This window comes from Carcharodon carcharias, chromosome 23, assembly GCF_017639515.1.
Source record: "Carcharodon carcharias isolate sCarCar2 chromosome 23, sCarCar2.pri, whole genome shotgun sequence".
In the NCBI taxonomy this organism is placed as follows: Eukaryota; Metazoa; Chordata; class Chondrichthyes; order Lamniformes; family Lamnidae; genus Carcharodon; species Carcharodon carcharias.
Window position 1 is genome coordinate 46982845 of NC_054489.1, and position 27632 is coordinate 47010476.

The 27632-nt window shown below is 42.9% G+C and overlaps 1 protein-coding gene across 3 annotated transcripts in view; it reads left to right on the forward strand.

Annotated features, from left to right (window-relative positions):
• ace (angiotensin I converting enzyme (peptidyl-dipeptidase A) 1) overlaps positions 1–27632 on the forward strand; it is a 194497-nt gene that overhangs the window by 110939 nt on the left and 55926 nt on the right. For 2 of the 3 annotated variants that reach the window (XM_041173612.1, XM_041173615.1), the window contains exons 9-14: positions 2207–2351; positions 2452–2550; positions 6675–6797; positions 7610–7821; positions 12156–12292; positions 25873–26031. In XM_041173612.1, coding sequence (XP_041029546.1) covers positions 2207–2351; positions 2452–2550; positions 6675–6797; positions 7610–7821; positions 12156–12292; positions 25873–26031 — 875 coding nt within the window. Of the gene's footprint in view, positions 1–1171; positions 1321–2206; positions 2352–2451; positions 2551–6674; positions 6798–7609; positions 7822–12155; positions 12293–25872; positions 26032–27632 lie in introns of those variants that run through there. The other variant, XM_041173616.1, reaches the window with a different exon arrangement.

Genomic DNA, 27632 nt, shown 5'->3' on the forward strand with positions numbered 1-27632 from the left:
GGGGTCAGTATAGAGAGAGCTTTAGAAGATGTGAAGCACAGAGTAGTTGTGAAAGTATGCTTTGTAAGCTGATTGCTAAGTCTGGAATTCAGTGTAATTGGGAATTTGGTGCAGAGAGGTAAGGGGGCATTACTTTTTATTCTGTTTGTTTTATATTCATAGTAGGAGAGAGTTCTTTTGTCATTGTAACTTGTTATTACTTTAATAAATCAGCTACTGAAACTAGATAAATCAATTAATTAAAATAATTCATTCAATTAAAAACTAATTATCTAATTAAATAAAGAAATAGGTTTAGACATTCCTGGCAGAGCCACTTCCTAAAATGCAATGCTTAGGATTGGACACGATACTACACTTGAGTCTGAACTAGTGTTTCATGCAGGTTTAATATAATTTTCTTGCTTTCATACTCTATGGCCCTATTTGTAAAGCCCAGGATGTCATATGCTTTATTAACAACTTCCTTAATCTCCCCTGCCACCTTCAATGATTTTGCACATATACCCCTGTTCCTGCACTCCCATTAGAAGTGTAGCCTTTACTTTGTTGTGTCTCCTCATTTTTCCTACTAGATTGTTTCACTTCATGCGTCTCTGCACTAAATTTCATCTGCCACGTATCTCCTCATTCCACCAGCTTGTCTATGTCCTCATAAGCTCAACCTCAATCCTCCTCACAGTTCACAATACTTCTAGGTTTTGTGTCATCGACAAATTTTGAAATAATGCCCTCCATACCCAAGTCTAGGTTATTAATGTAGAGCAAGAAAAGCAGTAGGCATTCTCCAGTGATGACAGTCTTCACTGTAGTGAATGCAAATTCACAGAATAGGAGAAAAAACTGAATTTTAATTCAATTAAAAGTCAAGGAAAAAATTTCACAGACATACATCGTCTTGGATGTTCTGTGATTATTCGCCAAAGATTTTTCTGCTTATCAGTTTGGGCAGTATTCCCTCTGAACATGACTCTCTGATTCCTTAAAAGCAGCAAATCCCTGATGCGCACATTTCCTCCTCACTATGTTGTACTTAACCTGTCTCCTTCTCCTTTCTCAGGGCCTCTTGAGTCTGAAAGTTATTGATTCAAGTCCCACTCCAGAGACTTCAGCGCAAAATTCAGGCCGACACTCTCAGTGCTGAGGGAGCGCTGCACTGTCAGAGCTATCATCCTCTGGATGTGACATTAAACCAAGGCCCTGTCTGCCCCCTCAGATGTATGTAAAAAAAACCCACTCTTAAACAAGAGCAAAGGAATTCTACCGGGTGACATGGCCAATTGTTAACCCTCAAACAACATCAGTGAAACAGATTTACAGGTTATTATCACATAGCTGTTTGTGGGAGATGGCTGTGCACAAATTGGCTACTACTTTTCCAACTTAGTCATCAAAGCACTTTGGGACACCCTGAGATTGTGAAAAATACTATAGAAATGCTTTTTCCTCTGGTTGATAGGCTTCCGAAACCCAAATTTGTGTCAGCCAGTCACTATTTCTTGATTTTTTTTCCCATCCTCCACTTTAATGTCACCTTTCCTGGAATTGCTGACTCTTGTTGAGGGGATAGTTTCATGGCTGTACTTCTTCAGCTTACTAAGGGATCGCTGTCCCAGGTGTTACAGGGAGTGAGTGTTGACAGGCAATTGCAACACAGCCAAGCCAAGTTGTGTCTGTGCACAGACGCACTGCAAAAGAGTGTCTGAGTGGTGATCAGGGCAGGAACTCTGGTTGTTTTTCCCTTCTCTACCTCAGCAGCACAGAGGGCAAGTATGTTGTTTATGCCTTGCTACAATGACTGGAAACAGTCTGCTTATATCTGCCTTGTCCCATCACTTTGTAATTGTAAGCATGTAGATTAAATCAACCTGTAATCTGCATCATTCCAACAATAAAAGGGTTGATTTTTCAAGTCTTTCTCTGTATTTGTATTTCCTCATATCAATTAGCCTCCAAGTGAACCCTCTCTAAAGCCTCAATATCCCTCCTGTAATGTGGAGCCCAATATGTTATATGCCCATTTGGGTGGGGTACTGAAGAGCTGTGATGTCTATGAGATTATAACCAAAAGAGAGTCAACACCTTCAAGAAAGGAAAGAAAATTGGGGTGGGGTGGGGTGGGGGGAGGGTGTGAAAACCTTAGCAAGGGAAAAAGGATCATTCAGCTTCTATCTTACTCAATCCAATCACTTTATTTCCTTGACAGAAAGCGACATTAACTACCTCCTGAAAATGGCATTGGAAAAGATTGCCTTCCTCCCATTTGGATATCTAATTGACCAGTGGCGCTGGGGAGTGTTCAATGGACGGATTTCACCAGAGAACTATAACTATGAATGGTGGTATCTGAGGTAAAGCAACAACCAGGCACCAAGTGGCCCATGACGAGGTTGATCCGAATTTTTGGTTTTGCCTCGGGATTTAGTTTCTAACTGGTCTTGTGTTTTCCAGGACAAAGTACCAAGGGATCTGCTCACCCATTCCAAGAGATGTAAAGAACTTTGACCCTGGTGCCAAGTACCACATCCCGGCAAACACACCTTACATCAGGTAAAGTTGTCCAAGGAAATAGGATTTCAGATAAAGCTCCTTCAAATGCTTGGTAAAGGTACCAGATACTTAGGGCAGAAGCTAGTGAAGCTCCCGAGAGTGGAAAACAAGGCCATATGAGGGAACTTAATTGTGCGGGAGGCAAAATACCAGCTTTTAGATGACGGGATGAAAGTTGGATCATTATTCCTGATAGCAGCAGAAACCAACTTTTAATGCACGCTCATTAAAAACATAAATTAAATTCTACCTTTGCGATTGAGTTGACAGCACAGGAGGAACACATGATGTTCCTATGTTCCCATGCCTTCAGATTCAGGACTGGTTAAAGGTGGCATGCAGCAGATGAGGTAGTCTTCCTGGTGGATTTGGAAAGAGTGGAAGCTGCTGTTCTTGTGTGAGGAGCTTTGTTGGACCAGGAAAGAGGAGGCCAAGCTGTTGCAATGAGCTCTGGGGACAATAGCTATATGTGACACTAAATGGGAACAAGTGCTTGAAAATGCAGGACCACTGTCCACACCCTGCCCAAATAAACCTGATTGAACAGAGAGCACACTGGAAAATGGAGACCCTGGCATGCAGTATTGAGTGGAAAGCACCGATTGTTTTCCTGGCAATGCTAGTACTGCCCATACTTTGCTCTGCTGGCAGAATTTGGTTAGTCATTCAGTAAGAGCATAGAGGGTTGCTGGGAACTCTAGTGTGGCCAATGTTTAACATTTCCCAGATAGCCACTTGACTGGAACACCAACAGCGCACCCCTCCGTCACATGGCAAAACTTTACACTTTCAGATTGGACAATGTTACTGTCCAATAAAAGTGAGGTTTCAGCCCAGCTCTCCTTTCTATTTAGGCTCAGGGTTCTCTTTGCAATAGGCTCATTCATATTTAAAATTTTAATGTAAGTTTAATTTCAAAAGCATTGAATTTCAGAAGAACCCCATTTTCAACGCGTTAATTTTTAATCTTTTCCCCTGCCAGTCGGCTGTTAGTGATCCTGGCTAGTGCTTCCCCTCAGAACTCCTGATACAACAGGCGGGCTTGGGTAAGGGGAGCAAGTGGCCAATAGTGAGGAACTGAGAGATGGAGAGAGAGTGCGAGAGAAGAAGTGAGGGAGGGAGGGAGCGAGTGAGAGAGGGTGTATGAGTGAAGGAGGGAGTGTGAGGAATGAAGTGAGGGGGAGTGAGTGAGGGGGAGTGAGTGAGGGGGAGTGAGTGAGGGGGAGTGAGTGAGGGGGAGTGAGTGAGGGGGGTGAGTGAGTGGGAGAGTGAGTGAGGAAGGCACCGAGCAGCCTGACCCCTACCATGTGGCTCTGATTCAGCATCACATTGAGGATAGAAGCCCGGGCTAAAGTGACATAACTGTTGCAGGGGAGGAGGCAGTCACGATCCAGCAAACAGTGCAGGGATGATGACGATGACAGCTCCTTCTCTCCCTCCTCAATCTCCATTCTTTTTAGACCCCTTGGAGTTATGAACACCCTGTTCAGAATCTGTGAGATAGCAGAGAACAGGCAGTACCATTGGAAGTGAACCCCTTCTTGAGACAGGTTTGAAAAAACTGGGGAGGAGGGAGGAAAGAAACATCAAAGAGTGACTATGAATCATCAGACATTCAGCTTTTAGCACTTAACCTTGGTGAAGATTTATAGATCTCAGAGGTTGTACAGCACAGAATGATACAGGGGTTAAAAGGGTTAAGTGAACAGGTTACATGAACTTGATTTGCAATTGATCTTCCAAAGAAGACCGATGTTGAACTCGAAACATTAACTCCCTTTCCCTCTCCACAGATACTGTCAGACCTGCTGAGCTTTTCCAGCACTTCCTGTTTTTATTTCAGATTTTCAGTATCTGCAGTATTTTGCTTTTATTTGATTTACAAACCCTTGTGTTTAGAAGGTTGAAGGATGATCAAATTGAAGTTTTTTAAATAATGAATGGGTATACAGAGAGAAGCTACTTCCTCTGTCAGGGGAGTAAAGCTGGGCTCCGGGGGTGAACCCAGAAGCACTTTTGACACAAAGGGTAGTGGAAACCTGCAGCTCTCTCAACAACAACTACTTGTATTTGTTTGGCACCTTTAATGCAATAAAATGTCCTAAGGACCAAGGAGCATTATAAAACAAAATTAGGCACTGAGGCACATGAGGAGATATTAGAGCAGATGGCCAAATGCTTTCTCAAAGAGGATGGAGCACCTTAAAAGAAGAAAGTGAGATGGAGAGGAGAGAGGGTAATGGAGGGAATTCCAGTTTGGACCTTGGTAGCTGAAGGCATGGCTATCAATGATGGAGTGATTAAAACCGGTGATTACAAGAGGCCAAATTAGATGAGCCCAGGTATCACAGCAGGCTGTATGGCCAAAGGAGATTACAGAGATAGGGAGGGATGAAGCAATGGGGGGATTTGAAAACAACAACTTTTATTTACTTAGCACCTTATACATAATGAAACTTGCCAAGGTGTTTTACAGAAACTTTATAGAACAAAGTATGACACTGTAGTATAACAGTCTGGCACATGTAGGGTTAATGTGGGACTGAGTACAGTACCATCCACACAGTGATATAAGAGTACATGACCAGCACCCAGGGTGGACAGAGCCATGTGTACCAGCAAGCATGGAGACAGCTCCTAGCTCGTACCGCTTACTGTATATTTGTCAATAGTTCTAAGAATCAATAATTACAGTTAACCTACATATGACTATGAAGACTTCTTCAAACCTACCAAACTGCAACCAACACCCTACAACAGACATCAAGCCACATAAGGAGATATTAGGTAAGATGATCAAAAGCTTGGTCAAAGGAATGGATTTTAAGGAGTGTCTTAAAGGAGGAAAATAAGGTGGCAAGGCAGAGAGGTGTAAGGAGGCAATAGCAGGGTTTGGGGCATAGGTTACTGAAAACACAGCTACTAAAGAGTAGAGGAGCAATAATGGAATGAGATTTGATTGTTAGGGGAGCAGACAGATGGTGTATTGCTTCCCTGGTTCCAGGGTCAAGGATGAGCAGCTGCAGGACATTCTTTTGGGGGAGGGTGAACAGCCAGACGTACCAATGACATCACTGGAAAGAGGGATGAGGTCCTGAAAAGAGATCTGAGAGAGATAGGAAAGAGATTGAAAAGCAAGACCTGTAAGGCAGCAATCTCAGAAATACTCCCAGTACCACATGCTAGTGAGTACAGATCAGGAGGATTTAATGAATGAACATTTGGCTGGAGAAATGGTGTAGGAGGGATGGCTTTAGATTTCTGGGGCATTGGAATCAGTTCTGCAGCTGTTAGAACCTGTATAAGGAGGAAAGCTTACACCCTAGCAGGACTGGCACTAATAGCCTCATGGGGAGATTTGCTAATGCTGTTAGGGAGGGTTTAACCAGTTTATTAGGGCATGTGACAATGAGAGGGAATTCAGATAGGAGAAAAACAAAGCTGTAAATAGGAAGTTGAAAAGTAATAAACAAAAATGGAAGGCAGCAGAAACAAATAAAGTCAAAATACGGTATAATGTTAAAAAAGCAGAATTAAAGGCACTCTATCTGATCGCATGCAGCATTTGCAATAAAGTAGATGAACTGATGGCACAAATAGAAGTAAACAGGTATGATCTAATTGCCATTACAGAGACGTTGTTGCAGGGTGACCAAGGCTGGGAACTGAATATTCAAGGATATTCCACATTTAGGAAGGACAGACAAAAAGGAAAAGGAGGTGGGATAGCGCTGATAGTAAGGGATGAGAACAGTATATCAGTGAGAGAGGATCTTAGATTGGAAGATCAAGGTGTTGAATCAGTTTGGGTGGAGCTAAGAAACAGGAAAGGGCAGTGAACATTAATGTGAGTTATTTATAGGCCTCTAAACAGTTATGGTAATGTAATGCATGTAAATGAGGAAATAGGTGCATGTAACAAGGATAACACAGTAATCATGGGTGACTTCAATCTACATATGGATTGGATAAATCTATCCAATCAGATCAGCCATGATCTTTTAAATGGCAGAGCATATAGGGAGTAAAGACAAATAAATGGAGTGAGTTAGAGATCAGCTGTGATTTAATTGCCCTCCAGCTCCTCTGTTCCTAAGAAACTAATTTCCTGTTACTATTTCCAGGTACTTTGTGAGTTTTATCCTGCAGTTTCAATTCCACAAAGCTCTGTGCAATGAGGCAGGACAAACAGGACCTCTGCATAAATGTGACATTTACAACTCAAAGGCAGCTGGTAACAAACTCCGGTAGGTTCTGAGTCTTTGTCCCTGTCAGGAATAAAAAATGGAGAAACAGTAACCTCACAAAGGACTAAGACACCGCACATAGGCATTGATAATATAGCGTCAGGCATCTTGTACAGAGGGGTGTGGAGACTGAATCCTGTGGCCTAACATGCACAAATTTCACAATCAAGTTAAGGGTCTTCCCATCATGCACCTGCCTGAGAAAGACAGGAAGGCCCACTTAGAAAATGTTAACGTGTTAGCTAGGCTGACCATCTCCCTGTTGTCTCTTCATTTTTGTCTCCCATTCTTTCTTTAGCCTTCAGTCAGTCATTGCTTCCTGCTGAGGTACTGAGACCCCATTTTAATCAGAATGTCAAATATTGCAGGCAGCTATGCCTGTTATCCAGGCCCCAGAATTGTTCAGCTCTTTGAATGGCTGGACTTATTTTTAACCATATAAAGTGATTTTTGTGTTACCCTGCACAGTGCTCTGAAAACCCAGTGATCAGGCATGGCCCAATCCTACGGCTAGATTATTGGCCACAGGATATCCACCAATAGCTGCAACCCCACTGATATCTAGAAATTAAATGGCCACATAGTTGGGAGGAATGATGTACTAGCATTTTTCTTGTTGGGATGCACATGTAGAACCCAACATAAACCTACAGACAGAGGCACTGCAAATCCATGAGGCAGCCATCTACACTGGCTCCTATACTGAATCGAATCAACGAGGGATCTTTGTCACATCTAGAGAACATGATATAACAAGTCTCTGCAATCCAAGATAATTATGCATAAGTACTTTCCTATGGTCTCTCTTTCAGTGAGGCACTGAGAGCTGGTTCCTCTGAAGATTGGCAGGTCATCCTTGAGAAGATGACAGGCAGCAAGAAAATGGATGCTACAGCTCTGCTTGAGTATTTTAAGCCCATCACTGACTGGCTGCTGAATGAGAACAAACTAAACAAAGAAGAGCTGGGTTGGCCTGAATTTGACTGGCATCCTCCAATCCCTGATGGATACCCAAATGGCATTGGTAAGTGGCACGAAGGGCAGGTGTAAGAAATGGGTGGAGCATCAGAGGGCATTAACCTCAGGCATGCAGTCAAGACTATACCAGCAACCAATCAGCTTGGTACAATCGAATATAGCAATCCAATTGGCCATACCTTACCTCCCTGGTCCATTTAATTTCTAAGGAGAGCTCTTGGTCTTTGCTTGTTTATAATAAGAAACCTAACCACTCACTATGCCCAAAACTCCCTGTGTGGCTCATAAAGTGTGCAGTATAATAAACATGTACAGGCCATTAGAATTATAGAATCGCAGAATTTTTACAGCACAGAAGGAGGCCATTTGGCCCACTGTGTCTATGCTGGCTCTCCTAAGAAGAAATTCACATACTGCCACTCTCCTGCTCTCTCCCCACCCCCCTGCATATTCTTCCTTTTCAACCATTTAGAAAACGTAAAAACAGTTAGGGCACAGAAAGAGGCCACTCTGCCCATCGTGCTTGCACCAGCCAAAAATCAAGCCCTCCCCCTAGCCTAATCCTATTTTCCAGCACTTGGTCCATAGCCCTGGAGGTTACAGGACTTCAGGTGTATATCCAGACAGCTTTCAACTGAGTTGAGGGTTCCTGTCTCCATTACCCTTTCAGGCAAATTTGACCTTCCATAAAAGTTCAATGCAGTTCAATTTCTTTCAATACATTATGTGGCACTCTCAGGTGCCTCACTAAATTTACAATGTACAGTCCATGTCAAAGATTCTCTGGTGCATATAGCCCAAGGGGTTTCCCCTTTTTTCCAGTCCCTCAGGGTTCTACAGTGGGAGGGCATTAGAATGTGACCTATCTCCACTGAGCCTCAAGGCAGCAGCCCCAAGCTTTAGTGTGTCCCTCAGCACATAGCCCTGGACCTTGGAATGTCAGCCTGCAACACTTGGCCATTGACAGCTCGTCACACTGGTTTCAGGCAGAGCAAAGAGTACCTTTCACCAAGTTGTTAGTCCTCCAGCAACAGTTGATGCTAGTCCCAGTGTGTGTCTCTGGGAACAGCCCAGAGAGCAAAGAGTCCTGCATCACTGAGCTGCTCAGGATGAACCTCGATTTAAAAACCTTTGTTGCAAAGACACGTTCTGGAAGGAGGTGAATGATGTTCTCTTCCCTACCTCGAGGGCAGCACATGGAGGGATTGACACTCTAGGCATTAAGGAAGGGTCTGACAGGGAGGGCCCTTCTCAGCACCAGCCAAGCTATGTCTTGGTGTATGTCTGAAAGGTCTGACGATGAGGAACTCTGTCAAATGAACCATCTGCAAGATCCACTGTCTCCAGCAGGCATATAACAGGTGGTTGATCCATGAGTGAGATACTTAAGCTTCCAATCTTCCATTTTTACTTTAGCCCTGCAGATTTCTATGCAGCCTCTGAAGGAGGGTCAGCTTACTGGGATTTTACTCCATTTCTTAGTTTGTACTTGTTGAATTGTACGAACGTAGAGTTTAGGCCTGTCCTTAGTGCTGATGCCGGAATGGCAACTGAATCCCCTCAGAATCTGTTAGTGTCAGCAACATGTATAGTCAGTTCATGGGAACATGAATTTAAACACTGTGAGAATGATCGTGTGATATCTGTCAAAACAAACCATGGCTGTACTGAGTGGCCAAACACAAACCCAGGTTACCCAGCATGTGCCTTGTATGTCGTCACGTTCCTATCTGCAGTCACCTCTGTGTTTGCTGCCTTGGCTCCTACTTCAGCAATGCCTCCAATTTAAAACTTACAACCTTTTCTTCAAATCCCTCTGTGGTCTCTCCATTCTGAACTTTTTCCTGCTTTACAACACTCCAGATTCTCTACGATCCTTCAACTCTGGCTTCCTGTGCATCTCTTTGCCCCAGAAATGGTGGCCATATCCTTCAACTGCCTAGTCCAGGCTTGTCCAACCTTTGACCCACGGGCCTAGGCAGTTGAAGGCCTTTGTTGAAAATGCTGGTAGGACGGGTCAGTGAGTTTGAAGATTTCTGCAAAAACTGCTCCTCCAATCACAGCCTGGCTCTCCTCCATGTTTGCTGCTGATAGGCTCACTATTGAACCAATCGGCAGCAAACATGGGAGAGAACCAAGCTGTGACTGGAGTAATAGTGAACAGTGGCAATTGTGGAATGGAGCTCACTAAACGTTGCCCCCGCTGGTTTATGGTGCTTTGGCCCAGGCTGTTGCGTTCCCCCAGCTCCTCCCCACATTCTACTAGCTCTCTGCACATCCGTGGACACGCCCCCATGTTTGGGCATCATTAGGCCTCAGGCTTTGCACCAGGCCTCTCTTCCACTCTCTCATTGTACATTTCCAATTTGGTGAACGAGGTTAAGTGAGTGAGGGTGGGTCAGTGGGTGAGAGATGGTGGGTAATAGAGAGTGGGTAGGTAGTTGTCAGAGAGAGAGAGGGTGAGCATGTCTGTGACAGAGTGTGTGTACATATGTGTCAGAGACAGGGTGAGTGCGCACGTATGGATGAGAGAGAGGGTGAATGCATTCACACATGAGAGAGTGCGCGCGAGTGTATATGTATTTGAGAGAGAGGGTGAGAACATGTTTTTGCGAGTGTGTGTGTGTGTGTATGTAAGAGAGAGTGTGAAAGTGTCTTATGCAAGAGAGAGAGAAGGTGAGCATGTGTAGGTATGAAAGAGAAGGTGAGTGTGTGTGTGCAAGAGAAGAGAGAGCATGTGTGTGCATGTATGAAAGAGTGTGTGTGTGTAAGAGAGAGAGGGTGAGCATGTGTATGTATGGGGGGAGAGGGTGTGAGTGTGTGTGCAAGAGAGAGAGAGGGTGTGAGTGTGTGTGCAAGAGAGAGAGAGGGTGTGAGTGTGTGTGCAAGAGAGAGAGAGGGTGTGAGTGTGTGTGCAAGAGAGAGAGAGGGTGTGAGTGTGTGTGCAAGAGAGAGAGAGGGTGTGAGTGTGTGTGCAAGAGAGAGAGAGGGTGTGAGTGTGTGTGCAAGAGAGAGAGAGGGTGAGCATGTGTATGTGTGAGAGTGGGTGAGCGTGTGCATGTATGAGAGGGAGAGGGTGAATGTGTGTGTTTGAGAGAGAAAGAGAGAGGGTGATGTATGTATGAGAAAGAGTGAGTGTGTATGTGCATTTATGAGAGAGAGTGTGTATGAGAGAGAGTGTATGAGAGAGAGCAGGTGTGTGTGTATATATATGAGAGAGAGGACATGAGTGTGTGTATGAGAGAGAGAAAGGGTGAGCATGTGTATGAGAGAGAGAGAGAGGGTGTGTGTGTGTGCGCTTGTGAGAGAGAGGATGAGTGTGTGTTTGTATGAGGGAGAGGGTGAATTTGTATGTGGATGAGTGTGTGCACATGTAAGAGAGATGGGGTGAGTGTGTGTGAGAGAGAGAAAGGGTGACTTTGTGAGAAAGGGAGGGAGGGCGACTGATATTGTGTGTGTGTGTGAAAGAGAGGGAGAGAGGGTGAGTGTGGGTGTGTGAAGGAGGGAGAGAGAGTGAGAGAGGAAGGATCAGTGTGTGTCAGAGAGAGAGAGAAGGGGGTGAGTATATGTGTGAGAGAGAGAGAGAGAGAGAGAGAGGTGGGGGTGAGAGGAGGGTAGAATGTTTGGCTCAATTCCAGTCTCAGGGTTCTCATTCACCCCCACACCCACACAACAAAAGGCACTCTTACCCACCCTCAGAGCGGTGATGGTGAATGAGTGAGCACCTGAGATTGGGAATGAGCTGGTCACACACACACACACACTTACCCATTCGTGCTCAAATGGTCATCTTTATTTTTTTTTAATAATCAATTTATTATGTTTTTCTCTTGCTCAGCAAGTTGTTTCTTTTCATACGTCAGCTTATTTTTTTGAAACTCATGTTTAATGTTGTGCTAGACGTTATCTTTCTGAAGAAGGGTCACATGGACTTGAAATGTTAACTTTTTCTCTCTCCACTGATGATGCTGTCAGACCTGCAGAGTTTTTCCAGAATTTTCTATTTATGTTATCTTTCTGAAATTTGCTCACCAGCCCCCCCGAATGTGTGAAAAATTGAAATGTGCACCACAACTGCCCCCACTCCACACCCTTACAAAAAGGTTGGACAAGCCTGGCCTAGGCCCTAAACTGTGGAACCCCTTCCCAAAACCTTTCCACTTCGCTACTTCTCCCTCTTCCTTTAAAAGGCTCATTAAAACCATCTCTTTGATCAAGTTTTTGATCATCTGTCCTATTAGCTGTGGCTCAATGTCAGACTTTGTCTGATGAAGCATCATAGGACATTTTTCCACATTAAAGGTGCTATATAAATATATATTATTGTTGCTGTCATTGTCATCATCCCATGACTATAATTTGTCCCTTGACTTCTTGCAGACAAAGTGACCGATGAAAAATTAGCAGACAGCTTTCTGACCAACTACAACAACGTTACGGAGAAAGTGTGGTACGACTACACAGAGGCCTCATGGACCTACAATACCAACATCACCGACCATAACAACAAGGTCATGGTAAGTTTACCCTCTGTGCCAGTACACCAAACCCAATATGTAGTTACACTTGGATTCAAGAACTATATGAACCAAAATTAGGGAGGTGGTGGCATAGTGGCATTGACACTGGACTAATATTCCAGAGACCCAGGGCAATCCTCTGGTGACCTGGGTTTGAATACCACCACAGCAGACTATGAATCCATTACCAATTGTTGTAAAAATCCATCTGGTTCACTAATGTCCTTCTAGGGAAGGAAATCTGCCGTCCTTACCTGGTCGGGCCTACATGTGACTTCAAAGCCACAGCATGTATAAAAAGGAAAAGAGAGGCCAAAGTGAACATAGGCTCCTTAGAGAATGAGACTGGGGAAATAATAATGGGGAACCAGGAAATGGCTGAGGAGTTGAATAAATACTTTGCATCAGTTTTCACGGTAGAAAACACTAACAGCATTCCAATGCTAAATAATCAAGGGGCAAAAGGGGGTAGGAAATAAATACAATAACTATCACTCGAGGAGAAAGTACTAGGGAAACTAATGGAGCTAAAGGTCGATAAGTCTCCTGGACCTGATGGGTTGCATCCAAGTATATTAAAGGAAGTAGCTACAGAGATAGTGGATGCACTGGTAGAAACCTTCCAAGAATCATTCGATTCTAGAAAATTTCCAATGTTCAAAACTACCTTATTCAAAAGGGGAATGAGACAAAAACCAGGTAACTATGGGCCAGTCAGCTTAACATTTGTCATTGGGAAAATGTTAGAGTCTATTATAAAGGATGTAATAGCAGAGAATTTAGAATTAAATAATCTAATCAAACAGAGTCAGCATGGCTTCATGAAGGGGAAATCATGCCTAACAAATTTATTAGAATTCTTTGAGGAGGTGACAAACAGGAGAGTTAAAAGGGAACCAGATGATGTAATATATTTGGATTTCTAAAAAGCTTTTGATAAGGTACTGCACATAAGGCTACTTAATAAGATAAGAGCCCATGGTGTTGGGAGTAGTATATTAGCATGGATAGAGGATTGAGTAACTAATAGAAAACAGAGTTGAGATAAGAGAGAAATTTTCAGGATGGCAACCTGTGGAATGCCACAGGGATCAGTGCTGGGGCCACAATTATTTACAATATATATTAATGACTTGGATAAGGGAAGTGAATGTACTGTCACCAAATTTGCAGATGACACAAAAATAAGTGGGAAGGCAAATGCGGAGGATGACAGAGTCTACAGAGGGATGTAGACAGGTTAAGTGAATGGGCAAAAACTTGGCAGATGGAATATAATGTGGAAAAGTGTGAGGTTATGCACTTTGGCAGGAAGAATGGAGGAGCTGAATATTATTTAAATGGAGAAAGACTGCAGAAAGCTGCAGCACAGAGGGATTTGGGGGTCTTCAAGCATGAATCCCAAAAAGCTAGCATACAAATTAAGCAGGTAGTAGGGAAGGCAAATGGAATATTGGCCTTTATTCAAAGGGAATGGAGCATAAAAATAGGATAGTCTTGCTAATATTATACAAGGCACTAGTTAGACCACCTAGAATACTGTGAACAGTTTTGGCCCCCTTATCTAAGGAACGATATACTGACATTGGAGGCAGTTCAGAGAAGGTTGATGAGGTTGATCCCGGGTATGGAGGGATTTTCTTATGAGGAGAGGTTGAGAAGGTTGGGCCAGTACTCATTGGAGTTAAGAAGAATGAGAGGCGATCTTATTGAAACATATAAGATTCTTAGCAGGTTTGAACAGGGTAGATGCTGAGAGGCGGTTTCCCCTTGTGGGAGAGTCTAGGACCAGAGGGCATAATCTCAGAGTGAAGGGGCGTTCATTTAAAACAGAGATGAGGAGGAATTTCTTCTCTCAGACGGTAGTGAATCTATGGAATTCTTTACCACAGAGGGCTGTAGAGGCTGGTTCATTAAGCATATTCAAGACTGAGATAGACAGATGTTTAATCAGTAAGGGAATCAAGGGCTTTGGGGAAAAGGTAGGAAAGTGGAACTGAGAATTATCAGATCAGCCATGATCTCATTGAATGGCGGAGCAGAATTGATGGGCTGAACAGCCAGCTTCTGCTCCTACATTTTATGGTCTTATGACACTGTCAACAGATAGTTGATCACAATATATCACTCGCAAATTCATTGTATGTGTGTATCTGGAGAGAGAAATTTGAACCTATTCTGCCCAGTGGGAAACTAACCAGTTCAGGTGGAACACTGGTTTCACTTCCCGGTTTTACCCTCCACTGGGGCAATATTGGAATGTAAAACCAGATGTCCCATTAAAAAACCAGAGGCGTCCTACTAGAGCATGGAATCAAAGAATAGTTACAGCTTAAAAGGTCATTCGGCCCATCATGTATATGCTGGCCTGCTGAAGGACCAATTCACCTACTACTACTGCCTTCCCCCCATAACCCTGCACATTCTTCCTTTTCAGATAACAATCAAATCCCCTTTGAATGCCTTGATGAACCTGCCTGCATCACACGCTCAGGCAGCACACTCCAGATCCCAACCATTCGTTGTGTAAAAAAGATTTTCCTCATGTCACCATTGCTCCTTTTGCCAATTACCTTGAATCTGTGCCCACTTGTTCTCAACCCTTCCATCAATGGAAATAGTTTCTCTCCATCTACTCGTCCAGACACCTCATGATTTTGAATATCAAATCTCTGCTCAACCTCCAAGGAGAACAGTCCCAAATTCTCCAATCTATCTACTTAGCTGAAGTCCCTCAACCCTGGAACCATTCTCATGAATCTTTTCTACACTCTCTTTAGTGCCTTCACATCTTTCCTAAAGTGCAGTGTCCAGAATGGGGTGTAATACTCCAGCTGAGGCTGAACCAGTGTTTTATACAAGTTTAACTTAACTTCCTTGATTTTTGTCCTATGTGTGCCTTTTAATAAAGCCCAGCCTTCCGTATGCTTTATTAATCGCACTGTCAACCTTTCCTGCCACCTTCAATGATTTATTTACATATACACCCAGGTCCCTCTGCTCCTGCACCCCCTTTAGAGTTGTATCTTCATTTCATATTGTCTCTCCACATTCTTCCTATCAAAATGAATCATTTCAGACTTTGCTGCATTAAATTTCATCTGTCACCGGTCCGCCTATTTCACCAAAATGTCTGTCCTTTTGAAGTTCTAGACAATGTCCTCACAATTCGCAATACTTTCAAGTTTTGTATTACCTGTAAATTTTGAAATGGTGTCGTGTACATCAAGGTCTAGATCATTAATATGTGTCAGGAAGAGCAGGGGTCCTAAAACATGGACTTCCAAAAAGCATCTGATAAAGTGCTGCACAACAGACTAACACTGATCCCTGGGGAACTCCACTATAAACCTTCCTCCAGTCTGAAAGAAACCTGTTAACCACAACTGTCCTAATAATAGTTGATTGTGGGAATGGCCTCCAGTATCAGATACTATACGGTACTCTGTACTAGGTATGGGGTCATCTGACCTGGAGGTTGAAGGTCAGATACAAATGTTGGAACCTGTCTTGATAAACTCGTATCAGCAGTAACCGAATTCTATGTTAGGAAAATGTATTATCAATAAAGTTAGCTCAGCTACAATGTCGACGGCCTGTGTGCATCATTGGAACAAAAAACAAGACATGGTTTCAGAAATAAAGAAAACAATAATGGAGGTTCTGAAACCACCGGCAGAGTTCAGTTTGGAGGGGAAATATCACCAAAAACTGGAGGATGTTCCACCAGCAATTTGAGCTGTACCACACCGTGTCGGGCAGTGATAAAAAAGACCCTCAGGTACAGTCTTCCATCTTTCTTCACGTAGCACGGAATGAAGCCCTCGAAGTCTATAACATGTTCATGTTTGGAAGTGATAAGAAATTAAATGACTTGAAAGAAATACTGGAAAAATTTGAAGCCTACTGCAGCCCTAAGGAAAACATCATGTATGAAAGATATTGATTTTTTACATGCATGCAAGGCAGTGACACAAGCCTTAGTACATAACTGAGCTGAGAAAATGAGCCAAATCACTTGAATTTGGAGAGCTTGAAGATTCACTCATCCGAGATAGAATAATTTGCAGGATCACAAATGACTCTCTGAGAGAATGTCTTTTGAGAGAAGTTGATCTCACGCTGGAGAAAGCAATAAATATCTGCAGAACAGCAGAGACAATGAAATGCCAGATTAAACAGATGATGAGAAGCCGCACACGGTCAAGCAGTTAGATGCAGTAAAACAGAAACAGCCCCAGGAAAGAATAAATAAACAGCCTGAACGTAAAAAGAACAAAACTGCTATTAAAACATTTAAATGTAGAGAAACCGGAACAGAGTATTTACCACATAGTTGTCCAGCCTACAGAAAACAGTGTAAGAACTGTGATAAACTAAATCACTTCGTTAATTTGTGTAGATCAAAGAAAGTGCACACAATTGCACTGAGCTTTTCGTTGGCGCAGTAACAACAAATTCCAAAGAAGACAAATGGAAGCTTGATTTAAAAATCGCTGACATGATGATGAATTTCAAGGTTGACACAGGTGCACAGGCAAATGTCATTCCCATAAGCCTGTATTGTAAGATAAGCAAAGAAACACAACTAACTAAAACAAAAGTGAAGCTGTCTACTTATACAGGCTGTAGAAGACAAGTGCACACTGAAAGTGAACTAATAAAAAACAATCTCAAATACTTCCATTCATAGTAGTGAAAACTGATGCAAACCCCATTCTTGGAATCAAAGATGGTGAAAATCTGAAGCCAATCGAGAGAATAATGACTGTCACCACTGATGACATCCTGAGTGAATATAAAGATGTGTCCCGGGGATTAGCTGCTTAAAAGGAGAACACACCATCAAGATTGACGAAACTGTGACACCCAAAATACACCTGCCCGGGAAAATACCAGTGATGCTGAGAGATCGACTGAAAGCAGAGATGGACAGAATGGAGAAACTTCACATCATCAAGAACATTGAAGAATTGACAAAGTGGGTTAGTCCAATTGTAATTTCAGAAAAATCAGATGGGAACCTATAAGTCCGTCTGGATCCCAGAGACCTAATCCAGGCAGTAGAAAGAGAGCATTTCCAGCTGCCCACAGTAGAAGAGATCATGTGTAAGCTAGCTGATGCTAAATATTATTCAGCCTTGGATGTGAGTTCAGGCTTCTGGCAGGTCAAGCTGGATGAACGTAGCTCCTATCTCTCTACCTTCAACACACTGTACGGGTGATACAGGTTTTACGATTACCTTTTGGTAGTAATTCAGCTCCAGAGGTGTCCCACAGAATAGCGAAGCAGTTGTTTGAAGGGTTAGAGGGTGTGGAAACACATATTGATGATGTGCTGGTCTGGGGACCCTCACGAGAAGAACACGACCACAGACTGAGGCAGGTCCTGGCCAGAGCTGGAGAAAGGAACCTTAAGTTGAAGAAGGAAAAGTGCAAAATAGATCTTCATGAAATCTTGGTACATGTGCTAATAAATGAGGGACTGAAGCCGGAACCGAGTAAAATCGAAGCAGTCGTGAACATGCCAACCCCAGAATGTAAGAAAGACTTAGGGAATGCTGACCTATCTTGGGAAATTCATTCTGAACATGTCAGACCCAGACAGCAACTCTCAGAGAATTTCTACAAAATGATGTGGAATGGCATTGGGAACAAAGTCACCAGGAAGATTTGACCAGACCGAAGAGAACACTGACCCAGACACCAGGGTTAAAGTATTACGATGTCAGTCAGATGGTCAAGATCTCAGCAGGCACTTCAAAGACTGGCCTGGGGGCTGTCCTCTTGCAAAATGAGTCACCAGTGACATACGTTTCAAAGGCAATGACTGAATCACAGCAGCGATAAGACCAAATAGAGAAAGAAATGCTAACAATTGTGTTTGGTCTAGAACGTTTCCATCAGTTTGTCTATGGCAATGATGTGGAGGTAGAGTTTGATCATAAGCATTTGAAAGCTATACTTAAAAAGCCCCTGAACTGTGCACCACCAAGAATCCAAAGATTACTAATGCGTCTGCAGAAGTACCAGGTCTGAGTTAAATACAAACCGGGCAAGGAAGTGTACATCGCAGACACTCTGTCACGTGCATGCCGACTCATCACGGAGAAAGAAGATAAAGAAACAGAAGCACAGGTTCACATGCTGACAAAGAACTTGCCTGTGGCTGTAACCAAACTGGATGAAATCAGGGAACTGACCAAGAACGATGTCACCCTGAGAAAACTACAGCAGATTATGCAAACTGATTGGCCCACACATCGGAGCAGAGCCCCTTCTGCTGTACAAGAGCATGGGGACTTTCAGGAGGAATTTCATGTAGCAGAAGGAATAGTTTTCAAGGAAGAAAATATCATGATTCCTGTAACACTAAGGAAAGAAATGCTGCAGCGCATACATGAAAGTCACCTCGGTATCGAAACATGCAGGGGAAGAGCTCGAGATGTAATGTGTTGGCCTGGAATGCGAGCACAAATCAGGGAAATGGTGAATGCATGTGAAGTGTGCCAAAAGTACAGTAAATCACAACGAAAAGAACCACTTCAACCATAGTGTTCCAGAGAGGCCCTGGCAGAAAATTGGAGTGGACCTGTTCACATTGGACAACAGTGAGTACCAACTAGCAGTAGATTATTACTCAAAGTTTTTTGAGTCTGTGCTGCTGAGAAATGATAGGAAGAGCATCATTGTGATAAATCATTTAAAACCAATGTTTGCTTACCACAGCAAACCTGAAGCGCTCATCTCAGATAACAGTCCACAATTCTCCCAAATTTACACAGGACTGGGGGTTTTGCCACACTACGTCTAGTCCCAAATATCCACAATCCAATGGAATGGTGGAACATACCATGCAGACCTTAAAACACCTGTTGAAGAAGGCAAAGGTGGGTGGAAGAGACCCTACCTGGCTCTGCTGGATTTTGGGAATACTCCATTAGAGGGCATTGGATCATCTCCAGCACAGCTCCTGATGGGGAGAAGACTAAACTAAGCTTCCAAATTCACCCCAACTGTTATTTCCACAACCAGTGAGCTAGAGTGCACAGGACCTGTTCAAACTGAGACAGTAGAAGCAGAAACAGTACTTTGATCAAGGTGCCTGACCTCTACCTGAACTGAACATGGGAGAGACAGTGAGGATTCAGCATGAAGGGATCTGGAATCCTGCTGCTGTCACAGAAATCATGGGAGAACCAAGGTCTTACATAGTGCAGAGTCCAAACGGACAACAGTCAGGAGAAAACGGAAATTCTTATGGAAGATAAATGAAATGCAACCCTGCTCTGAATCAGAAAGTGTGGGGGAAGTTCAAAATCCAGAACACACCAGTGAAACAACAGATAACCAGACAAAGCGTGAGAGTCCTGAAACCTATCCAAGGGGTAATAGTGACACAGCTGGAGAAGGCCCCTTGTCCTTCAAAATCACCTCTGGCACTAATCAGAACATCCAGTGGAAGAATTGTGAAGATAACCACAGAGATACAGAGATGAATAAAAGATAAAACAGACTGATCCAAACAGAGTGAGAAAGAATAGATAAGAGACTTTGCGTACCAAGTTGTATAAAAAAAAAAAATTTTTAAAAAGGGAAATGTCATGATAATAGTTGTTTGTGGTAATGGTCTCTAGTATTAGATGCTATATAGTACTCTGTACTAGATATGGGGTCACCTAATCTGAGGGTTGTTGGTCAGTTAACAAATGTTGGAACCTGTCTTGATAGAATTCAGTTACTGCAGGTATGTGTTTACATTTGGAAAATGTGTTATCAATAAAGTTAGCTCAGCTACAATATTGATGGCCTGTGTAGCTCATTAAAACAAAAAACAAGAAAACTATTCCTCTATTTCCTGTATCCATGTTGCTACTGTTCCTTTTATTCCATGAGCTCTAACTGTGCTCTCAAGTCTGCTGTGTGGCACTGTATCAAATGCCTTTTGGAGATCCATGTAAACTACATCGACAGCATTGCCCTCATCAACCTTCTGTTAGTGCATCAAGAAACTCCAGCAAGTTAGTTAAACATGATTTTCCCTTAACAAATTCTTACTGTCTTTCCTTAATTAATCCACATTTATCTAGTGGCAAATAATTTTGACCAGAAATATCGTTTCTAGAATCTTCCCCACCACCGAAGTTAAACTGACTGGCCTGTAGTTGCTGGATTCAACTTTATACCCATTTCTTGCCTGGAGAGTTTGATTACAACTGGCTGCATTTATTTCTGTCACAACACGAGGGCCAGTACTTCCTGCACATGCATAAATGCCATGTCAGTGTCTGTGACATCACTAACAGCCTCATCCCAAGCAGCGCTGTACTAACTGAAGATATAGCCTCTCTTGCTGTCTATTGGGGGTCACGTGACACTCTTGGAGGCTCTGACCAATGAGCTCTAAGCATGGGTAATGCTGGAGGTGGGGCTTTCTGTCAATAGGCATGGTTCAAGCATGTAGTGCCTGAAAAGCTCCCCGTGATAAAGTTTATCTGTTTCTTGTTGAAACCTGTCCGCTCCATCAAGTCATTACATTTGGCGACGAGGGTAAAATAGCTCCGATGTTGCACCTCGCCTTGTTAACATGACTACATCGAATCTTAAAAAAGAAGAAAAGACTACTCACCAGCCATGCCACTCATCAGCAGAATTGACCCTTACCAATGTGACTTTGGTCGACTGGAGCCAGGATGTAGGGCGCCTTGGTTTTTATTTCGTAGTGAATGAAATTACCGCTGGGGAGAAGCAGAAAGTAATCTTTTTGAGCATCTGTGGGAACAAGACATACAATCTCATCCACAGCCAGACGGCCCCGAAAGCGCCCAATTCTAAATCCTACAATGAATTAGTGTACCTCATGAAAACGCATTTCCAGCCGAAGCCATCCACAATCATGCAGCGTTTTAAATTTAATCCCAGAATTAGGGCCCCGGGGGAGTCCGCAGTGCACCTTAAGCAGCCGACAGAACACTGCGTCTTCAGGGACACGTTAATGAGATGCTGCAGGATTGATTAGTTTGTGGCGTTCAGCACGACGCCATTCAGCACCATTTACTTGCTGAGGTCAACATCAGCTTAAAACGTGCTCTAAATATTGCCCTCGCCTTGGAAAGTGCTGCCAGAGACTCGCAGGCTTTGCAACACATACAACATGACGCTGTTCTACGTGTGGGGCGGGAACCTAGCGCTGAGCGTGGCATGAAAGCCAGATCCACAACATCCGCCTTTAAAAACATAAAAAGCTCTAGTAGGAACACTTCAGCAGCGACTCCAAGGTTAATCTGTTATAGATGTGGGGGTGTAGGTTTGAGGAGGCAGAATGCCATTACTGCCATAAGGTCACGTAGTAAGGCAATGTGGGGCAAAACTGGAACAGGCTGTAAAGCAGCAAATCAACATGATTGAAATAAAGAATACAGCAGAACCTAAAGCTGCCAATACCAATAGCTATTCCCTGTATAACGTCAATGCTGTAAAAACTGAACCTAACACAGTCACAATCCATATTAATAAGAAGCCACTAATAATGGAGGTGGATATGGGAGCCTCAACAACACTGGTGGGAGAACACGTTTTCAAATACCTTAGTGAAGGTACTCAAGCATTAACTTTGGAGTGGACAGCTGCTAAATTAAAACGTACACTGGAGAATCAATTCAGACAAAGGGCATCATCACAGTCCCACGATCTTGCCAGCAGCAGACAGCTCAGCTTCCAATGATAATAGTGATAGGAAAACAGCCTGGTCTTCTGAACCGAGACTGACTACAGAAAATCAAGCTTGACTGGTCTGAAATATTCAATCTGAGAACAGGAGGAGTTCCTGAACTGCTAAGGAAATACAACAGCGTATTTCGGGGCAAATTAGGAAAGTTAAAATGCTTGCAAACAAAAATATATGTGGACCCTTAGGTGATACCCCATTTTGTAAGGCCAGACCTGTGCCTTACGCATTGAAGGAGAAGGTGGATGCAGACTGTGCTGGTTAGAAAAGCTGGGCATCATCCAACGTGTCCAATTCTCAGAATGGGCAGCACCCATAGTCCCAGTAGTTACTTGACCAAATCATATGCATTTGTGGAGACTATAAATTAACTGTTAATAAGGCAGCAAAACTAGAGAAATAACCAATTCCAAGAATAGACAACCTATATGCAAAGCTAGTTGAAGGCAAGTCCCATACAAAACCAGATATGAATGATGCTTACCAGCAGCTAGAGCTAGATAGCATGTCCAGGAGGTACGTTGCTATCAACACGCACAAGTGTCAACATACCCGCCTGCCATTTGGAGTATCATCTGCATGTGCGACCTTCCAATCAACAATGGCAAGTCTTCTGCAAGGACTTCCCTGGGTGATAATGTACCTAGAAGATGCTCTGATCACAGGGTCAACTGAGACTGAACACTTGGCCAACCTGGGAGAGGTATTAAGATGATTCATGGAAGCCGGCGTATGATTAGAGAAAGAGAAATGTACATTTTAAGTGCCAGAGGTTACTTATCTTGGCCACAGGGTGGATGCCATGGGTTTGCATCCGGTAGAAGAGAAAGTTAGGGCAATTAAAACCGAACACGAATCTTTTCCAGGGATGACCAATTATTATAACTGCTTCTTGCCAAACTTAGCAACAGTGTTTTTAAAAAAGAATCATCACTGGTTGTGGAATTCACAGCAGGAAGAAGCCTTTGTGAAAGTCAAGAAACTATTACATTCATCATGTTTATTAATACACTATGACCCATCAAAAAAATTGGTATTAACATGTGCTGCTTCTCCTTATGGAGTGGGAGCTGTGTCATCGCATAGAATGGAAGATGGATCAAAAGGCCCACCAGCTATGCCTTGAGAACCCTTTCCTCAGCCAAGTAGGGTTATTCCCAGCTAGAAAAGGAAGGTTTATCGGTGATATTCAGAGTGAAGAACTTCCACCAGTTTCTACATGGATGACATTTCACCATAGTGTCAGATCATAAACCATTAATGGGTTTATTTAGTGAGGATAAGGCCATTCTGCAAATATCACCAGCAAGAATATAACATTGGGCTCTGTTATTATCTGCGTATTAGTATATCTTTATGTACCGTTGTACCTAACACATTGCAAATGTGGATGCACTCAGTCATCCCCAGTTACCAGATGGCATTGTACACGCTCCAGGGCCACAAGAGGTTGTGCTTGTACTGAATTTCTTGGATTCTTTGCCTGTGTGTGCAAATCAAATTGGAAATTGGATCAACAGAGATCCAATTTTGTCAAAAGTCAGTGACCTTGTAAGGGTGATAAAATTCACCTGTACCTGAAGAGCTGAGACCATTCCATACCCAAAAAATGGAGTTAAGTTGTCAAGATGGAATATTGTTATAGGCATCAAGAGTTGTCATTCTTTTCGAGGAAGAGAACCACTCTTGACAGAGCTTCACACTGCACATCCAGGCATATCAAAGATGAAAGTGCTTCCACAAAGCTATGTCTGGTGGCCAAGCATTGATAATGACATTGAAAGCATGGTCAAGCACTGTCTCCACTGTCAGTGACAACAGAAGTTAAAAACAAAAAACAAAAAACTGCAGATCCTGGAAATCCAAAACAAAAACAGAATTACCTGGAAAAACTCAGCAGGTCTGGCAGCATCGGCAGAGAAGAAAAGAGTTGACGTTTTGAGTCCTCATGACCCTTCGACAGAACTGTTGCCTGTTTCAGATCCCCTGCGTCCGTGGGAGTGGCCTGGTTGACCCTGGGTTAGACTACATGTAGACTATGTAGGACCATTCTTAGGGACCATGTTTTTATTGATTGCATACTCTTAAATGGATGGATGTATATGAAGTCAAGTCACCAACATCAAGTGCAACCATTGTGAAGCTGCATCATTATTTTAGCATACATGGCCTACCTGAAATTGTTGTTTCTGATAATGGTACAGCCTTTACCAGTACAGAGTTTTAAAGCTTCATGAATCAGAATGGATTCAGACATATTAAAAGAGCACCATACCATCCTTCATCAAATGGTTTAGCCGAGAGAGCTGTTCAAACATTCAAACAGGAACGAAATGTTTATCAGAAGGTAATCTAGAAACTCGAGTTTCCCACTTTCTTCTCAGTTATCGAATGATACCTCATTCGATTACGAGTTCAACGCTGTCTGAATTATTGAAACACCATCTACGTACAAGGTTAAGTCTGGTGTTTCCAAGCTTAGAGCGGAAGTTAGGGAAGAATCAGAAATTGAATCATTATATTCATAGCAAAGCTCGAAGATCCACTGTAAGAGATACAGTTTTTGTGCAGAATTTTAGAAGCGGACCTTGTTGGGTTCCTGGAATTGTTGTCGCAGAAACTGGTCCCTTATCATTACAAGTGGAAGCGGAAGACTGAATTGTTCAAAAGCACGTGGACTATCTTTGCTATAGAGAGACTTTCCAATAACCAACTATTCCACCTGTGATTAATGTCTAACCATTAGCTCCTGAGATGACAGATCAACCTAGAATAGACATGCCCTATATCTCTGTACAGTCTGTACAAAACCTGAACTGCATCTTTCTAATGATGTATCTCGTGCTGCAGTTCCTGAACATGTCAATCCTGTGGAAGAACCTCAAGTGGTAAAGCTACGCCGCTGTAACCAAATTGGGAAAGCAGCTCAGAGGCCTAATCTTAAATCACCAGTAGTTGTATATATGTATATGTAGTTAAATATTTAAATATTTCCTGTAAATAGAAACTGTAAAAACTAAAGGGGGAGAAAATGTAGTAACTGAAGCTATAGCCTCTCTTTGCTGTCTATCAAGGGTCACATGGCATTCTTGGAGGGTCCTACCAATTAGCTCTAAGCATGGGCAATCCTGGGGCTGGGGTTTTCTGTCAATAGTCATGATTCAAGCATGTAGCACCTGAAAAATCTCTATAATAAAGTTTATCTGTTTCTTGTTGAAACCTGACTGTTCTGTAAAGTTATTACAGGCCCTGCATTGAAACAAATGAAGATAGCTCCTGTGCCCAAGGCCCCTCACTGCTTCCTCACATCCTCCGCAGCATCTTGCCACTCCCTTCGCTGCTGGCTCACTTCCAGAATGGACAGCTGGAGTGGAAGGGAGAAGTGAAGGGAACAGCAAAGGGCCACGGGAGGGAACAGGGGTGGGGGGGGAGAAGCAGGATGGAGCAGGACCAAAGTGGGAAGGAGAAGTAGCAAGCAAGCTAGTGGTGAAAGAAGCAGCGAGGGGCTGCAGTATCACAAAGGCTGGGGGGGTGGGGGGCAGATGTGAGGAGAAGCTGCCAGCTCCTTTTGCTGCAGGTGGGAGGCAAGGCTTCAGAACACACAATAATGGCAGAATGGTTCGAGAAACCGTGCATGCATCGACGGCCAGAGCGTGAGGCCATGAGACTCTGTGTCAATGATGTCTGTACACGTATGTGAATGCGCATATATCTGCACTTAGGAATGTATTGGATGGGGTATATATAACGGTATGAATGAGTATACATGCAAAATTGTGTATGTAAAATAAATGTTGTTTATCTCTGTCACAGATGGAAAATATCTCATGACTTATTTTCTTTTAATTAGCTGGATAAAAGCCTAAAGATGAACAATCACTCACTGGTATACGGTAAGAAAGCTAGGAATTTTGACTCCACGGACTTCCAAAGCCCAGAAATCAAACGTATTCTCAAGAAACTGAGTGACATTGAACGTGCAGCTCTTCCTGAGGAAGAAGTGAAGGAGGTCAGTGCGTTCCTATTAATTACATTACTACAGTGAATAACCTAGTTATGTAACTATAGATAGGGGCTGCAACACATTTGGTGCAATCATTTTTGGCAAAAACTTGTTGATACGGCACTCGTGATGTGGAACATGAGAACCTAATTTACAGATCCATAGAAGATTACAAAGACAGACAGCAGAACTGGTCCTACTGTTAAGGCTGGTGCTGTCTTACTGCTGATTGAAGCAGATAGTTTTTTTTCACGGGTGTTAGCCAGCATTTATTGCCCATCCTTATGCTGCCTTCTTGAACCGCTGCAGTAGGTTCACATGTGGTGGGTCATCTTCATCTTCAGAAGATGCAGATTTCCTTCCCTTTAGTGAATCAGGTGTTTTTTTTTATGACAATCGACAATGGTCATCATTAGACTTTTAATTCCAGATTTTTATTCAATTCAATACTACCAGTTGCTATGGTGGGGTTCAAAGCCAGGTCCCCGGAGCATTACCTCACTAGATTACTAGTCCAGTGACAGTACCACTATGCCACCGCCTCCCCTTGGGTTGGTGAATTGGCTGTAAATGTTTAGAGCTAATTGATCCCCCATGGTGTCGTTCATTCAGAGTGAGACTTCATGCTGTTGCGAGGAGGATGTGCCAGATCAGGAAGGTACTGAACTGCCCATTAGAGGAAGTTTGTAAGCGGTCTGCTCAGAGATCGCACAGTTAATGTTTCTGTGATAAATGCCTTGTAAAATAATGACTTTATTATGCATCACAGATTGATATAGAAATGCATTCCTACACAAACCACAGTTACATCAATAAATTTCTCCATGTCTTACATGGACATAATTTTTATGGTGCTGATTTATAACAAGGGCGAACAAATTAGATCTTAAGAGAAGGTTAAAATAATTCATATGTTTTCCTCTTTACCTAATACTTCCAGTTAGTATTGCAAAAGCTTCTATTTAAATCAACATTTAAAACCAGGGCTTTTAACTCAGATCATCCCTTCAAACTTGATTAAATATATAGCCCTTCTAGAACCTGTCACCTTTATTGATTGTATTTTTTCTGCCGATTGCTCGAAGATCTCTCCCAGACCAACAGAAGTCAAGAAGGGCTTCTTTTGTAACCAGTGAGGTTAGATTATGAGTGCCTCTCAGGCACAGGGCTCCCTCCATCAGCTCAGTCTCAGGGCCTAGTCAATGGTGGAAATGATGCAGAAAGTAAATAAAACTGTGTGAGGCTTGTTGCATGGTATTGCTTGTGCTTGCATACCACTGTAATATAAAGGTGCTTGGCAGAGCAAGGGTTAATGTAGGACTGGAGAATAGCCCATGGTATGATGTATAGAGTCACATGGTAATAGACTGAGAGAACAATCTGGAAAGAACACTCTGGAAGCAGCCTACGTGGAGGTAACAGCACCATGCATGGCAGTGACTCTAATCTGTAAATAGTTAAAGATTAACAATAAAGAGTTCATATTTAAATATACAAGTTTCAAGATCTCATCATTGAGACATCTGAAGAACCCATATTATAACAAGCCCCATCACCAAGGCACAGATGTACAACAGGCATCCACACATAGCCCACTCAAGTATTCC